Source organism: Pelobates fuscus, chromosome 1 (assembly GCF_036172605.1).
Source record: "Pelobates fuscus isolate aPelFus1 chromosome 1, aPelFus1.pri, whole genome shotgun sequence".
NCBI classification, from domain to species: domain Eukaryota; kingdom Metazoa; phylum Chordata; class Amphibia; order Anura; family Pelobatidae; genus Pelobates; species Pelobates fuscus.
This window is the reverse complement of record NC_086317.1, coordinates 20,111,271-20,129,532: the sequence shown is the minus strand read 5'-3', so window position 1 is coordinate 20,129,532 and position 18,262 is coordinate 20,111,271. Positions and strand designations below refer to the sequence as shown.

General features: G+C 37.0%; 1 protein-coding gene across 1 annotated transcript; it reads left to right on the top strand.

Moving 5' to 3' along the window:
- The first annotated feature begins 1,687 nt into the window (after positions 1-1,687).
- Positions 1,688-9,237, top strand: LOC134585368 (rho guanine nucleotide exchange factor 11-like). The gene is made up of 12 exons (XM_063441083.1): positions 1,688-1,801; positions 2,224-2,402; positions 3,254-3,329; positions 3,896-4,060; positions 5,822-5,909; positions 6,122-6,223; positions 6,444-6,563; positions 6,923-6,988; positions 7,344-7,424; positions 8,023-8,124; positions 8,782-8,896; positions 9,149-9,237. The coding sequence occupies exons 1-10, from the start codon at positions 1,744-1,746 to the stop codon at positions 8,072-8,074; spliced, it is 987 nt and encodes a 328-aa protein (XP_063297153.1). The 5' UTR covers positions 1,688-1,743; the 3' UTR covers positions 8,075-8,124; positions 8,782-8,896; positions 9,149-9,237.
- Positions 9,238-18,262: the final 9,025 nt, after the last annotated feature.

The following is an 18,262-nucleotide window of genomic DNA, read 5'->3' as shown; positions in this document are numbered from 1 at the left end:
TAAGGAGCATGAATACACTCAGGTGTGTACAATGCAGAGACTGGAGGTAGATTCTATGTGCACGCCTCTATTGGCTGTCACATGTGGTGGACCCTCTCCCTTAGTATTTCGATAACTCTTTTTTTACGTGAAGGAATGTTTATTTATTGTCCTTAGCAGCAGACCCTTCAGAACAAAAGGGACATTATAAAACAAACTCTTCTTCATTGCTCTCTTATTCTTTCTCTGTGTTAACACTTTACTAATTCTTGTTTGTCTGGGTTGTTTAGTTTGACAGAGCTGCAGATGACATTGTGAAGGAAACAGTGAAGTATTGCTGTAACCAGAGATCTGCACTTGAACTGATTAAGAACAAAAGGCGCAAGAACGCCAAGTTAAGAAATCTTATGAAGGTACTGTGCCTACCACCACATAGAGCGCTCCCTATATGTGTTACCTCACACCTTCTCTCCTTTCCTGCAGGATTTTAACTCTGGTGTTTTCTGTCCATTGACAAGTCAGTAATATACAGTGCTGTAGGTTTTGTAATGTTACATATTTCCTGTCCCCAACTTCACTAGACGATACCGGTAAATGTCCCCAGCACAGTGATTTGTAATGTCAGTGGAGTTTTATTCACCCAACAAACCTATAACATGACAATGTTTTGACACCCTAAGGTGTCTTCATCAGACCACAAGGGTTTGAAGGCTGAATAAAACTCATTATACATTTTTCTTAGTTTGCTGCAATAGAAACATAGAAACATAGAATGTGACGGCAGATAAGAACCATTCGGCCCATCTAGTCTGCCCGGTTTTCTAAATAATTTCATTAGTCCCTGGCCTTATCTTATAGTTAGGATAGCCTTATGCCTATCCCACGCATGCTTAAACTCCTTTACTGTGTTAACCTCTACCACTTCAGCTGGAAGGCTATTCCATGCATCCACTACCCTCTCAGTAAAGTAATACTTCCTGATATTATTTTTAAACCTTTGTCCCTCTAATTTAAGACTATGTCCTCTTGTTGTGGTAGTTTTTCTGCTTTTAAATATAGTCTCCTCCTTTACTGTGTTGATTCCCTTTATGTATTGAAATGTTTCTATCATATCCCCCCTGTCTCGTCTTTCCTCCAAGCTATACATGTTAAGATCCTTTAACCTTTCCTGGTAAGTTTTATCCTGCAATCCATGAACCAGTTTAGTAGCCCTTCTTTGAACTCTCTCTAAGGTATCAATATCCTTCTGAAGATAGGGTCTCCAGTACTGCGTACAATACTCCAAGTGAGCTCTCACCAGTGTTCTGTACAATGGCATGAGCACTTCCCTCTTTCTACTGCTAATACCTCTCCCTATACAACCAAGCATTCTGCTAGCATTTCCTGCTGCTCTATTACATTGTCTGCCTACCTTTAAGTCATCAGAAATAATCACCCCTAAATCCCTTTCCTCAGATGTTGAGGTTAGGACTCTATCAAATATTCTGTACTCTGCCCTTGGGTTTTTACGTCCAAGATGCATTATCCATATGTTTATCTTTTTTCGTGCATGCATTTTACAAAATTATTTATTTAATTCTCACCTTCTATTTTTAAGCCATACTAGTAGATGTTCTTATGCTGTGTTCTAATTGCAATATTTAGTTTTTTCTTTCTATGTTTATATTTCTTGTGCACCTGTTCTTTCTCACCCATGAAACACAGCATGTAGAGAGGGACCCTGACTGTAGGAAACTCCTGCTTGAAGACCTGCTTGTGTGTGAGATGCGGCATGTTACCAAGTATCCTCTGCGTTTGGAGAATATCATTAAACACACAGAAGGTGAGAACATCTATTATCTGCTAACTTTCATCTCGGACAATCACTTTCACGTTGCCCTAATAAAATGTCACCAACATCTTTCCATTAGAGGCATCGTTAGATGTTAACAATCAGTCACATTTTTATAATTATTATCATTTATAAAGCAACAATAAATTCTGCAGCGCTGTAGAATAGGTGAACTAACAAAAAGCAGTTGAAACAAGACAAGTTGGACAGAAGGTGCTGAGGGCTCTGCTCCAATGAGCTTCCATTTACTCATATTCCATCAATATCCATGTAATGTCTATGGCCTTCCCATCATACTCCAGGGTACTCTTTGTAATAGAGACCACTGTAAATGTTTGAGGATTTTACTTATAAACCAGCATCTCTACATTTCACAAATCATCTGAGAGATTCTATAATTTATCTTCTTACAGCTGGATCAAATGAAATGAAAGCCCTGCGTCTCTGCCTGGAACGGTGCCGGGCTATACTGAAAGACGTAAATGCATCAATGGCGAGGATCGAGAATGAAAAAACCCTGGCAGATATTCAGAAGCATCTGGATACAACGGCTCTCAAAAAGAGCAAGCATCCGACAGCAGCTGAGTTTGCAGTAAGTCTGGGAGGGGATATTATACTCTATAATTCAAGGAAGCAGGATGGCAACTATTAACCCTGGGTACAGAGGTACAATGATTGGGCTTTTACTGCACACAAAACTCGCAGATCTCTGCATGCATGGGCTCACACCGCGCAGTTTGTCTACAGAACTGACAGATGGAGGTTGTTGGAGTTGTAAGGCATGACATAATCTATTCCTGTAACCTTCATCAGTATGACCTGCACAGTATGATGGATCATTCACAGAAATCTGAGTGTCTAGGAGACGCATACTCTGTTTCTTGCTACTTCGTTGCCAACAATTATAACTGGCAGGTGTTATGCATGTACTGAGCGCTATCTCACCTGGTCACTAATATATACCTCCATCACAGTCTGGCAGCCTAGCCAACCCCAGATATTGCAATCCTTCAGGAAATATCCCAATTATCCAGTCCGGGTCACGAGAGCATCGACATCGCGGGCGACTAGACCGCGCACAAACCTATACAGTCCGTGGCTACCAAAGATCTCACACAAATCCTGTCTGCTGCCTCACTCCTGCTAACTTCCCTCAACAAAAATCCCAATTAGCAGTCCACAACCCCTGTATGCTAGTGGCCCAGGGGCCAATTGCCCCTCTTGCCCACCCACTCATGGGTCAAATATAATTAGATAGAATTAAATAGAATAACTCACATGAAAAAGGTCTACACAAACAACGTGTAGACAGTGTGTGGAAATAAATGGTCATAGCGTCTCTAGTGCCCATAACTGGAACTGCACTATATATATATATATATATATCTCTTTTATAATGTTTATCAAATCAGTAACACAGACAATTTCTTCTTATATCCACAGCACTTGGACCTCACTAACAAACGATTATTCCATGAAGGGCTTGTAACATGGAAAAGATCACAGAACAAAACAACTGGTATGTACGAAGATTGAAAGACGAATCTACTTGTACAATAGTAATACTATATGGTAGACGGTTCAAAAAATATACAGCTTTCAATAAACACCAAACTGAAGAGAATTGAAAACCTAATTGCAAAATGTAGCCAAAAAGAGCTGATTTGGTAAAAATTTCCCATAGTGATAGCTTGCTATTTTAGCTTGAATTAGCATTTGATATAGTAAATTTACAGTTATCTGTACCATGCGTGTTTTATACAATTCCTGCTGATCTGGTAAAATATGTTGTTAAAATATTTTCTCTATAATAATCTTGTCAAATTGTTTTGACAAAAAAACATCTACCCCAAAATATGAAATGGGCATTTTAATTCATACATTTGCAGTTTTAAATTTGCCGCATATTATTTGATAAGCTGTTTGTTTTTTTTAATTCTGTTTATTCAGATGATATGGTTATATTTTATAATCATTGTTTAATTTGTAAGTGACTAAAAAGATTTTGAAAGACAATATCTATTTGCAGTTTGCCTTTGCTTCCTGTTGTCATTGATTTAACCCCAAACTCATTGTTTCTTGCAGAATTACAAGCTCTGCTTGTAGACGATCTGCTTGTTCTGCTCCGTAAAAAGAAGAATAAATTGGTTCTCAAATATAAGGAAGAAAGGGACCCCAAAACCAAGACAAAGAATGTGTTCAGTCCTGTCATCAAGCTGAACAATCTGTTAGTCCGCCCTGTGGCAACAGGTAACTAGTCACTCTCTCCCGGAATGGGATAAAGTCCGTGAATATAGAAGTAAAGAAAAGGACAGGACAATGACTGTGAATGTAGAACAATAGATGTAACTCTTTCTGCATGTGATGATAGGAATTCACATCTATCTTAATAGAAGCTGAGGAGTGATAAGGCCTGCAGTCGTTAAGTACCGAAATGTAGATTACCGCAGGGTAAATTAAAACTATAACATGGGGAGAGAAGAGGTTTTTACAGAACATTTTCAGAAAAATGATCTAAAAATAAAAAATTTAATCTGTAAAAAATAGAGATAGAAACATTAAAATGACAGTGATACAGAATTATACATATAAAGTTGGTGGCAATGCGCACCCATAAATAAATATTGGAAAGATATAAACAATGTAATATAACTAATACAAAATTAGTTTTTAAGCCTGAAGTGGTTGTTAAACTTAGATTGGCCAAAAGTGACAAAAAAAGTATTAATGCTAACGCTACACATTATTACCGCAGCGAAATTATTTGTAGCACCAAACTGGCAAACAGGGGGAATTCCATGTACCCAAGAAGTAATATCACAAGTCACATGGCAGGCGAAAATGGAAAAGGGTATCTTAATGAACTTAGGTAGCAGATATACCCAGATAGAAGACTGGGATAATTGGATAAAGAAAATGGAAACACTAACTTAATAATCATTCCATTATGGTTAAAAGTTTTTCCAATTAATAATAAAACATAAGGAGAAATAATATCCCTATTCTCCTTTCTTCTTCTTCCATCTTCTCTCAATATTTACTATGTGCATATGTCAATTTCCTGTTATAAAGAGGGGAGAGAATGGGGGGAAGCAGGATAGAAAAGAGAAAAATCGATCCCAGAAAATGGGGAAACAAACGGAATCACAAAATCAACTATAACATAGTAGGCATGGGGTGTGCTCTCTCTCTCCAAAAATAAGCAAAGAAAGAAAGATTAAAATAAATAAGGTCTATAATAGGGTCTAAAAAAAGGGTTGGAGGGAGGGTTCGGGGGGAAGGGATATGGAGGTAAAAGATAAGACTAAAACAATGTAGCTTTCTCCTTGTTTACTTCTGTTGTTTCCTATATACAAACTCAAATAAATAAATAAATAAATATTGGGGCAGATTAAGATAGGACAAGAGACTTAAGGGCAAAGAGGAGAGGAGATATTAATGATGACAAGGGTACCAATGCCTCAACTGTATAAGCAACAGCTATAACCGTCTGAAGGCACACGTCTAAAATGAGAAACAAAATAAAAAATAAAAAAAGTTGGGGGTAATGATAACAAACAGAATGTATACCTATTGTACCATTATCAGCACTCTCAATCCACAGGACATAGTGTTAGAGATGTCCCGAACAGTTCGCCGGGAACTATTCGCCAGCGAACATAGCTTGTTCGCGGTCGCCGCGGCGGGCGAACATATGCGATGTTCGGTCCGCCCCTTATTCGTCATCATTGAGTAAACTTTGACCCTGTACCTCACAGTCAGCAGACACATTCCAGCCAATCAGCAGCAGACCCTCCCTCCCAGACCCTCCCACCTCCATGACGAATAGGGGGCGGACCGAACATCACATATGTTCGCCTGCCGCGGCGACCGCGAACAAGCTATGTTCGCTGGCGAACAGTTCCCGGCGAACTGTTCGGGACATCTCTACATAGTGTTAGTTGATGCTTCATTGACCTTTTAATCTACTATTTTAATTATTCTTCTGGAATCCTGTGTTTATTCCTACAGATCGGAGAGCATTCTTTGTAGTGGATACATCACTACAGTCACCCCAACTGTATGAATTTATAACAGCATCGACCTCCGAGAAAAATAAGTAAGAATGACAGACAATCACTTTTAGATCATTTACTAATTTGTATCCAATGTTTAAAGGCTCAATTGCTGTCATTGGGTTTACATTTAATATCGTATATACCAAAACGGGTAAATATTATCCTCATAATATATTTAGTTCATAATCCTACATTGATCAGGCAGCAAATAATATATAGAAATATTTCTTATTTATAATCTCTTTACAAACAGGTGGATTCAGGTGATACAAGAAGCTACAAGAGAAGTGATGGAGAAACCATCAACAGAAATAGGAATGAAAACATCGGCAGACCCAGTAATTCCCCCTGACAGGTGAGATGTTAGTCCCTAAACTTCCCTCTTTCCTCTCCAAACATAACTAGTGTACCCTCCCATTCATACCCCCAGCCCCATGCCCTCCTCTGCCATTCTGAGGGGAGAACTTGCCCCGATGCTCCACCCCTGATACTTTGTAGCATTACTCTCTATGAAATCTCATAGTGTGAATACAGAAATATATGATCTTGCATATTTTATAATCTTTTACAAACAGCTGTATTGAGACGCTGGAAGAACCAGCAAACGAGGGGACTGGTGAACCATCTGGGGACGCAGAAATGAAAGCTGAAGTAATTCCCTCTGTTAGAAGAGATGTTAGCGAAGCTGGGGAGGGGTGAGTAATTACTGTAATAAACTGAACTTTATTTATGGATATAAAAAGAAAGGCCCCTTAAAGCTGCCGCTGTCGTTAGACATTAGGTTAGAAATCCAAAATTCTCAAAGTTTTGTCCATTACACCCTTATCTACACCAGACCCGATCAATTTGTTTTGGATATGATTTCATTTCTGAGCAAATCTATTCCCCTGGGTGTGGGTTAAGACACATTAGGTTTAAACGTAGCAATATACATACATGGATACAAAAACAGCACCCCAATTTATTTAGTTTATCATCCCACACTGATCAACAGCAGAGAATGACAATATGGCGTTAAATAATCTTTCACATACTGCTCATATCTTGTAAACAGATCCATCCATGGGCCCGAGGAAGGAAAGAACAATGAAACTGACCGCACAGTACCTCCCACCTCCAGGTTAGAGTTTTATTGAAGCTGGGGGATCTAGAGTTAGTACTATGCTAATTTATACTAATATATTGTGGCTATCTCTCTTCTTCATAAACATATAAGGAAATGACGCTCTCAAAGCTGGGCATGTAATTGGATGATATTCTTTAGTGTAAATACTCCTTTTATCCATTTTAGAATTTTCTCTAGCTATTATAAAACTGTGTTACGGTTTACTCTGGCATAATTTATTAGCAAACCTGTCTGTTTCTGGCCCAATATATTCCCGTGTTTTATTATCCTCTCACCAATTATACTGATTATTTCTTCCCTTCCTTCCCGCTATTAAGTTTATCTAACACTGCTTCCTTTCTCATTGTAGCTCAGAGAAAAAGAAATTCGACATAGGCTGCACTGCGGAACACGTTTGGGACATGCTCTGTTACGTTATCATAGTTTGCTGGTATTGAGCTAATTACATGAATTGCTTTGTATCTATACTCTGAATTAGCAATGCATCCGTCGCATCTACTATGTCCTATCTCTATCGTACTCTAAATGATTCCATCCACTGTAGGACTTTCTAACTATTAGAAACCTTATACATCCTTACACATAGTTTCCTTTAGCATCAACTTCCTTTCCCTGCAGGTTTCTGCTCTCTGAGTAAGGCTTCCTCCCGACCTCCTAACGTTTTGTATCTTTTATTATATTTTACTTTCTCTACACTCATTATCTTCTACTTTCTCCACACTCAGTGCATATTGATTGTACGCATTGTATCTAATTTATATCTCCATCATACTCACTGTGTGAACCAGTATTCTTTATAATGGAACAATCACAGGTACATTTCTGTTAATTTAAACCTGTATTTCTCCTCACATAATAGGTCTCCTATTGTTTCACTTTGTCTAATTATGTATCCCCTGTTTGTATAATTACCAATGTCACTTTTAATTCATTGTAAATCATTCTGGATAAGAGTGCTATATAGGAACTGTTAAATAAATAAATAGAAATGTGTGATCTCACAGATACTTATATCCTTATTCAATCAGCTGTTTGGAGGACCCCGAAGAAAAAGAGGCGAATGGTGAAACATCTGTATAGGCAGAAATGAAAAATTGAACACCCGATGACACAGTAATTCCCCCTGACAGGTGAGATATTAATAAAGCTGAGGGTCAGTTAGTTACTGTAACACTATAAATGTATAGCTCTTGTTTTTGGATATAAAAGGAAAGGACCCATACATTTGATGTTGAAATTGGATAATACGATTAGTAAATAACAATTCTCAAATGTTTACAATTTCTAGCTGAACAGGTCCGTCAATAACTTTATCTTTCTAGACATGTTTCCACCTCTCTGAGAGCACATTGAGTCTAGAACACGTATATAGACTGCTCTATCACCCATAGCAAATGGGAATGGGCCATCCTGGGGTATTTATGGTTTAGGCTTTAATGTAGTATTAAAGAGGGAGTGATGGTTATGTTGGGTAGATGATGGTTAGAGGTATGATCTCACAGATATTTATAATATTCTTCATTGTGTATTGATAACATTAGTTTTATTCATCTGGGTAATTCCTCCAAATGTATGAACCAGTGAAAATAAAACAATTATCAATGGGAGAGGAATTATGTTTTATTTAATATTGGAAAATGTATAATTCTAGTTCCATTGATTAAGAGCCTAATTGTTCTTTTTCGGTCTCCAACTTTTGACATTCTTACTGATATATGAAAATACTGTTTTTTATTGTCACCAATTTATCATTTCAAAGACATATTTAAAAATGTACTTGCAAACAGGTGTATACTGAGATGGAAGAAGAAGGACAAGAACCAACAGAAGATCCCTCCGGTTCCACAGTATCCAGCAACGAAGACCTTGATGGCACAATATGTCCTGCTGCGGAGTGAGATGGTAAAATTACTTAATCAGAATTCCATAAAATATTGTTATATTGTTGTATTGTTTTGTACGAATAACTAAGTCTTAGTGATTTTTGAATCTCATAATGTTCCCTCTGGTCAATTGTTCTCAAACTCTTAGTAAAACCAGTTTAACAATAATAACTCAATATGTTCAGTTTATAATCCTGCACCGATCACAAAGCACTTAGTGTCTATGTAATATTCCATCATCTCACAGACACATCTCATACCTTGCTTACAGGCATATTATGGTGATTGAAGGAGATAAAAACTAACCAATGGATGATCCATGTGATGCCACGGAGTCCAGCAATGAATAGTCTGAAGAGCCGATACCTCCCTTTGCCGGGTGAGCTATTCAGTGAGGATGGAAAGGATCAAGTGCCGATGTTTGCTGCAATACACTAAGGGTAATACTATTATTTATGAACATAAAATAAATGAACATACAATGCTAAGGCTACAGCTGGACATTAATATTATAAAACCTTAACCCCTTAAGGACCGATGATGGTTCAGGACCGTCATCTGCATTTCTGCGTTGCCGACCGCTGACGGTCCTGAACCGTCACAACGGTCAGATGTACTTACCAGATCGCCGTCGTTCCCCCGGCAGCGATCGGCGTTGCTCCCGTTGTGGGGAGACTGCCTGCAGCCCAGGCAGTCTCCCCATGGCAGATTGGGACCCCCGGGGCTATGTGATCGCTCAACAGAGCGATCACATGGTCACAATAGGTGTCCTAGTGTCTGCCTGCCGGGGGACTGCCTGTGCTGACAGGCAATCTCCCTGCAAGTGTAAAATAAAATAAAAAAATACATGTTAATGTTAATAAATAAATAGAATTATATATGTATATATATATATATATAATGTCATGCGAAGTGTATTTTTATATTAATATGTACATTTATTAATATAAAAATACACTTATAATTAAATTACACATGGATATATATATATAATATATAATAACTATATATATCATATATATTATTATAAAATACAAATAAGTAAATTAAATTAAATTAAAAAATGTAAAAATAATAATAAAATTTTAGAAAATATATATATATCTATGTGAAATTTTATTCTAACTGTGTTTTGATATTAATATATATATATATATATATATATATATTTATTTATATCAAAATACACTTAGAATGAAATTGTATATATAGCTATGCATATATAAATAAATAAAAATAATACGAAATATACATATGTCCATATACAAAATTACATAATTAATTATAGAAATATACACGTAGACTTCAAATATATAAGTATGCATATATATTTAAATTCTACTTGCGTATTTATGTAATATTTTTACATAATTAAGTAATTTTATTGATTGCAATCTGAGGGACCTGCCTGACAAACCAGGCCGAAAGTCCAGAGAATTTAATTTGCTAGCACTGTATTTTACCCTGTAACTTTCTATGACACCCTAAAACCTGTACATGTGGGGTACTGTTTTACTCGGGAGACTTTGCTGAACACAAAAATTAGTGATTCAAAACAGTAAAACATATCACAGCAATGATATTGTCAGTGAAAGTGACTTTTTTTGCATTTTTCACACACAAACAGCACTTTTACTGATGATATAATTGTTGTGATACATTTTCCTGTTTTGAAACACTAATATTTGTGTTAAGCGAAGTCTCCCGAGTTTAACAGTACCCCCCATGTACAGGTTTTAATACGTTTTTGAAAGTTACAGGGTCAAATATATGGGTCAAAAAAATTTACATTGAAAATTGCCAGGTTGGTTACGTTGCCTTTGAGAGCGTATGGTAGCCCAGGAATGAGAATTACCCTCATGATGGCATACCATTTGCAAAAGAAAACAACCCAAGGTATTACAAATCTTTTTTAGTAGCCACTTAGTCACAAACACTGGCCAAAACTAGCGTTCAATTTAGTTTTTTACTTTTTTCACACACAAACAAATATGAACGATAACTTTGCCCAGTGTTTGTGACTAAGTGGCTACTAAAAAAAGACTGGACATACCCCATATTGAATACCCTGGGTTGTCTACTTTTAAAAAAAAATATGTACATATAGGGTGTTATTCAGAGATTTATGACAGATAATAGTGTTACAGTGTCATTATTGATACATTTTAAAAATGTATGTTTTGAAACCGCAATATCCTACTTGTACTTATAGCCCTATAACTTGCAAAAAAAAAAGCATGTAAACACTGGGTATTTTCAAACTCAGGACAACATTTTAAATCTATTTAGCAGTTTTTTTCAATAGCTTTTGTAGATAAGTAAAAGATTTTTCAAGTAAAAGTAAAAAAAAAACATGTATTTGTTCAATTTTTCATATTTTTTTTAATTAAATTACATGAGATTATACAAATAAAGGTATGTAAAAAAAGCCCTTTTTGTCCTGAAAAAAAAAAACAGGACAAAAAATGAGAGCGGGGAAAATTACAGCTAAACACAAACACCACAAAAGTGTAAAAAGAGGCCTGGTCGCAAATGTACATCGCAAAAACAGTCCGGTCCTTAAAGGGGTTAAATTGTCAAATTCTTTAAATTTCCACTAAACCAACTTGTACAAGTTTACCTTTCTGAACTGACTTTCTGCTATCTGACAGTAGATGTAGCCTAGATAATAGAAAGACCATAGCACAATGTATCAATGATTTATGCTCTTTCATTACAGCAGAACTTATTGTATCCCAGACTGATTTACCTCATTTATGCTCGTTTTGATTGTTACAAATATATTCTAGTTTTGATTGTTACAACGGCAATTTCTTCTATTTTTTAGCATTGAATAATGATTTGCTAGACGTTCAAAATATCCGAGAGAAAAACAGAAGAGAGCTGAAAACACATTATTGTCATGGATGAGGACAAAGAACTACAGTTGTGCTAAAATAATTGCATACTCTGGCAGATTTTGTGAAATTTTGGCATTGATTTTGAACATATGACGGATCATGCAGAAGAATGTCTTATTGAAGGATAGTGATCCTATGAAGCCATTTATTATGACGTAGTTGTTTGCCTCCTTCAAAAGTTTACATACCCTTGAATGTTTGGCCTTGTTACATACACACAAGGTGACACACACAGGTTAAAATGCAATTAGTGTCTGTGTGTAAATAGACACTAACTGCATAACAAGGTAATAGCACTTTATAAAGATGGAAAAGGATATAAAAAATATCCAAAGCCTTGAAAATGCCTGTCAGTACTGTTTAATAACTTATTAAGGAGTGGAAAATTCATGGATCTCTTGATACCAAGCCAAGGTCAGGTAGACTAAGAAGGATTTCAGCCACAACTGCCAGAAGGATTGTTCGTGATGCATAGAAAAACCCACAGGTAACCTCAGGAGAAATACAGGCTGCTCCGGAAAAAGGTGGTGTGCTTGTTTCAAGGAGCAAGATATGACGATACTTGAACAAAAATGAGCTGCATGGTCAAGTTGCAAGACAGAAGCCTTTACTGCGTCAATGTCACAAAAAAGCCCGGTTAAAATATGCCTGACAACACCTTGACACCTCACAGCTTGTGGCACACTGTAATTTGGAGTAACGAGAACAAAATGGAGCTTTAAGGTGACACCGATAAGCGCTATGTTTGGAGAGGGGTCAACAAGGCCTATAGTGAAAAGAATTTCATCCCCATTGTGCAGCATGGTGGTGGCTCACTGATTTTTTCGGGGGGTGTGAGCTCTAAAGACATGGGGAATCTTGTGAAAATTGATGGCAAGATGAATGCAGCATGTTATCAGAAAATACTGGCAGACAATTTGCATTCTTCTGCACGAAGGCAGCGCATGGGACACATTTGGACTTTCCAGCATGACAATGACCCTAAGCACAAGGCCAAGTTGACCCTCCAGTGGTTACAGCAGAAAAAGGTGAAGGTTCTGGAGTGGCCATCACAGTCTCCTGACCTTAATATCATTGAGCCACTATCGGGAGATCTCAAACGTGTTGTTCATGCAAGACAACCAAAGACTTTGCATGACCTAGATGCATTTTGCCAAGAAGAATGGGCAGCTATACCACCTGCATGAATTAGGGGCCTTATAGACAACTATTACAAAAGACTGCACGCTGCTAAAGGATGCAGTACATAGTATTAAGAAATAAGGGTATGCAGACTTTTGAACAGGGGTCCTTTTATTTGTTTCTTTGTTGCCATGTTTTGTTCTATGACTGTGCCATTCTGTTATAACTTACAGTTGAATATAAATCCCAAAAGAAACAAAAGAAATGTGTTTTGTCCTGCTCTATCATGTTTTCTTTAAAAATAGTACATTTATTATCCAAGGGTAAGCAAAATGCTTGAGCACAACTGTAATTCTAACTCTTATTGATTAAAGATAAACTATCACTACTGTGTAATTTTATATTATTGAATAAAATATTGAAGGTTAGTAAAAAATGACGTCTGGATGTGAATCTTTAAACTTTTTTTTTTTTTTTTTTTTTTTTTTTTGAGGGGAAGGAAAGAGGAAAGAAAAGAGAAAAAATCTGAATGTTTGAAATTGGTGTTAATAGAAAACAGAGAAGCAAAAAGCAAACTGAATATATAAGAATGATCAAATACTAATAACATTCATGAAACTGCCAAGATTGGATATAGGGAAAGGATAAAAGAGATACAAAATTGGGTTATATTTATAAGCAAATAATAGGTATATAACATTTTTTTTTCTTTTTTCTTCTCTCCCTCGCTCTCTTTCTCCATAATGAGAGAGAGAAGGTAGAAATTAAGAAAGTGAGGTGGTCTGGAGCAGTCCTCACAAAGGGAAGCTGTGTTCCTCCCCTAGGGTCCCAGAATGGTACCCAGACCTTGGATTACAAGAGGTCATCCAAGAATAGGTTTTAGTATGAATGAGTATGGTGTGAGTGTATGTTTGAAGCTTGTTTTATGGATTTGGGTTTTGTTCTCAGAATGGTTAAGAAGAAGAGTGGGATATGGTTAGATTGATCTCTATTAACGCCCAAGGTTTAAACTCTCATGTGAAAAGAGGCTTTTTATATGATACCTTGATCAGGGAGAATATTAAGGTGGGATTGGATTCGTACAAGAAACTCACTGGTTACTTAATGCTAAACAGCTATGGCAGTACAAAAAGTTCCCGCTTATGTATGCGGCCTCCCTTCCGGGGAAGAAAAAATGTGGTGTAGCAATTATTTTTTCAAAAGAGATGAACTTTGATTGCCAATACCAGTATTTAGACCCCGAGGGAAGATTTATTATTTTGGTTGGTCTGTTAAATGGGATAACATACACACTAGTAAATGTGTATTTGCCAAATGTACGCCCAATTAAGTTGTTGACAAAGATCTTAAGGCTAATAGAACAGGTGAAAAAAGGGAAATTAATAATAGCAGGAGATTTTAACTGCATACTGGATCCTATAATGGACAAACAGTTGGGTGTCAACCAACCAATTGATAAAAAAGTTAGTAAAACAGGCTGCAGAAATGAACAGAGTGCTTAAAAAATATGAATTATACGATTGCTGGAGGCTAGCCCATCCTAATGATAAAGATGTAACTCATCGATCTATTCCTCATAAATCAGCAGCAAGAATAGACATGATTATGGGAGATATTAACCTCTCTAAGGCCATACATTCAATAATAATTAAAAAGAACACCTGGTCTGATCACGATCTAGTAATAGCTGATGTACTAGAAAGGAATAATAAATGTCCACCAATTTGGAGATTGGATGATGCGCTCTTAGAAAAAAAGACGAATATAGAATATATAGCTAAACTCATTGATCTATTTTTTAGAGAAAATTCAATGGAGGAAATATCTAAAGAATGCTTATGGTGCTCTTTTAAAACAGTCATAAGAGGCTATTGGATAAAGCTAGCCAGCCAGCAAAAAATCAGCAACTCTAAATTATCAGACCTTTACATCGAGTTCTATAACCTAGTTTTAACAAGAATAATATTTCTACGGAAAGAACAGAGAAAATTAAGATTTGTCAAAACAAAATCAATAAGCACATTGAAGATAGAATACAACGGAATTTAAAGAAATTACAAATCGAACTTTACTATAAGAACAATAAAGTAGACACCATGTTAACAAACAGACTGAAAAAACAAAACATGGATAGGAAAATCTCTAAACTAATAGAGAATGGTAAAAACATTATACGCCCTGAAGACATTGCGGAGACGTTTAAAGATTTCTATAAAAAATTATATAATTTAAATTTAAAGCCCCCATCAGACGCTCTGGAAAGGTATTTATCAAATATAAAGCTGCCAAAAATTTCGCAGGAACAAAGAAATGAATTAAATAAGATTTTCACCACGATAGAAGTAGAACGAGCAATAAATAAGCTGGTAAATAAAAAAGCTCCAGGACCGGATGGATACACCAACCAGTTCTATAAAAAGTTTTAAAACACAGATTATTCCTGTTCTAACAGATACATTTAATGAAATCTCAACAAAAGGGCACGCATCGACGGATTTTTTAAGAGTGCATATTAGCCCAATTTTAAAACCGGATAAACCCACAACATATATCTCTTACTATCGTCCTATATCGCTGATAAATATAGACGTTAAATTATATTCTGCTATATTGGCGGATAGGCTACAAAGGGTGCTTCCATCCATTATCCATATAGATCAGATAGGTTTCGTGACAGGGAGACACTCAAGTAATAATACCCGGAGAATAGTAGAGATACTGGATTGGGCAAGGACAACGGGGACGCCCCTGCTAACCCTGTCGGTAGATGCTGAGAAAGCCTTCGACAGGGTTGGCTGGGACTTTCTGAAGAGATCATTGACACACTTCGGTTTCGAAGGCTGGTTTATGGGAGCAATGGGAGCACTTTACTCGAACCCATCTGCTAGAATAGTGGGAAGAGACATTAGATCGGAATGGTTTAATATACAAAATGGAACGTGTTATGTATTGAGGCTTATGCAGTCCACCTTCCAGTAGATGGCAGCATAGTGAAGTTATGCACTTGTTCTGTTGTGTTTAGTCTCTTTGGTGTTATGTCATTATGTGTGTGTACTGAAGTAAAGAGAAGTTCTGTTTTACTACAATGTCTGAGAGCCATTTGTGAATATATAACATGCTAATACACTAAACTGGCGACGAGGATGGGATTATAATAAATGGACACTGCAGAATATATATAAAGGAAATGAAATCAGCCTGAGTGAGGAAGTAAAACTTTTTTTTGGAATTCTTTTATCTACAAATATTTCCAGCATGGCTTCTCTGGGACACATGGAGGAATTTGATCTGGCTAATCCAGCCTCATGGGACTCATATGCTGACAGGTTAGTGTTTTTCCTGGAAGCTAATAAGGTGGTGGATGCTATTCAGAAGAGAGCTGTGTTACTGAGTGTTATTGGATCCAAAACATTTGATATTGTCCGCTCACTGATATCTCCTGCTAAACCACAAGACTACTCATTTGAAGAAATACTGGCACTGTTAAAACATCATTTAGTACCCACCCCATCTGAAACAGTGAGGCGTTTCCATTTCAATAGAAGAAATCAGAAACCAGGTGAAAGCATTGCAGCATACATTGCAGGACTGCGCAGGCTGTCTGAAAATTGCAATTTTGGTACCAGCTTAGAATCCTTGTTAAGGGACAGGCTTGTGTGTGGGGTGCAAGATGAAGCACTGCAGAGGAGACTGCTTGCAAGACAGAATTTAACTTGTATTATTGCACAAGAGGAAGCGCTTGCAAATGAGGCTGCATATGTCCATTCAAAAGAGATACAATCCTCCAGCAAAGATAACTCACCTGAAATAAATCTAGTGAAGAAGACTGATGTTAAATCAATACACTGTTCACCACACACTGATGTCACAGCTCCATTTAACCCCTTAAGGACCAAACTTCTGGAATAAAAGGGAATCATGACGTGTCACACACGTCATGTGTCCTTAAGGGGTTAAAGGAACTTGTTATAGTTGCGGTGGAAAACACAGGCGTAATACGTGTCGTTTTCGAAATGCAGTTTGCCACACATGTAAACGTACAGGTCACATACAGACAGTTTGCCAAAGTCAAGCCAGTGGAATTCAGACCAAATATAAGAATGTGAATAAAATACAAACCACAGCGCACTCTTTTAATACTCCACAAACCGTTTCAGATAGTGAAATGACTACAGGTGTTTACTCAAATGACTATGTGAATAAAGTGGAAAATTCACCATCAGGACTGAAGGTTTACACTGAAATTGTGCTTCAAGATGTTCCGTGCAAACTGGAAGTAGATTCTGGGTGCGCATATTCTTTGATTTCAGAAGAGACATTTACATTGTTATGGCCTCATAATTCTCCTTCAATAGTACCTTGTGATATTCATCTCGTGGACTACAACAAACAGGCTGTGGATGTTAAAGGGGCTTGTTTTATACCAGTAAAATATGGTAAATTCAGAGGACATTTACGTTTAATAATTACTAAGGGACAAAGAGCAAGTTTGCTAGGTAGAGAGTGGTTTGAACCCTTAGGAATTTCATTAACTGGAGTTAATAATGTATCCACAGATATTCTACAGAATGTGATTGATAAATTTAGTGCAGTTTTTGAAGAAGGTCTTGGCATGTTTAAAGGCCCTCCTGTTTATTTTGTATTGGATTCAAAAGTACCCCCAATTCGTATGAAGCCTCGCAAAATTGCATTAGCTCTCAGACCAAAAATAGATGCTGAGATTACACGTCTTGTGGAACAAGGCATACTTGAACCCATAACACACCCAAAGTGGTGTACACCCATAGTTCCGGTCATGAAACCAAATGGGGATGTCAGAATCTGTGCTGACTACAAATGTACAATAAATAAAGCGTTGCAAGAGCATCCCTATCAAATTCCAGCTGTTAATCAAATTCTTACTACTTTGGCAAAAGGAAAAGTATTTGCCAAGTTGGATATGGCTCAAGCCTACCAGCAGTTACCTGTGGATGATGAGGCTGCTGATGCACAAACGATAATAACACACAAAGGAGCTTTCCGAGCAAGACGTTTGCAGTTTGGAGTTTCCATTGCTCCTGGCATATTCCAGAATTTAATGGAGGACCTCTTATCTGGACTTCCAGGTGTAGTGCCTTATTTTGATGACGTTCTTATTGGAGCAGATTCTATACAGTCATTGGCTGCACAGCTGCCACTTGTTTTACAACGTTTTCTTGATGCTGGTCTAAAACTTAAAAAAGAAAAGTGTGTTTTTGGTGTAAGCAGCGTAGATTTCCTTGGTTACCGAGTTGACGCACATGGCATTCATCCAACTGATTCTAAGGTTGAAGCTATCCATAGAGCTCCGGTTCCAACAAACAAACAAGAACTGCAAGCTTTCC

What these genes read in the sequence shown, in the direction of transcription:
- LOC134585368 (XM_063441083.1), top strand. Translation starts at nt 1,744, where the DNA reads ATGCGGCATGTTACCAAGTATCCTCTGCGTTTGGAGAATATCATTAAA. An exon ending in CGACAGCAGCTGAGTTTGCA is followed by an intron (nt 2,403 to 3,253) that starts GTAAGTCTGGGA and finishes TTATATCCACAG; the next exon opens with CACTTGGACCTCACTAACAA. An exon ending in TCGACCTCCGAGAAAAATAA is followed by an intron (nt 5,910 to 6,121) that starts GTAAGAATGACA and finishes CTTTACAAACAG; the next exon opens with GTGGATTCAGGTGATACAAG.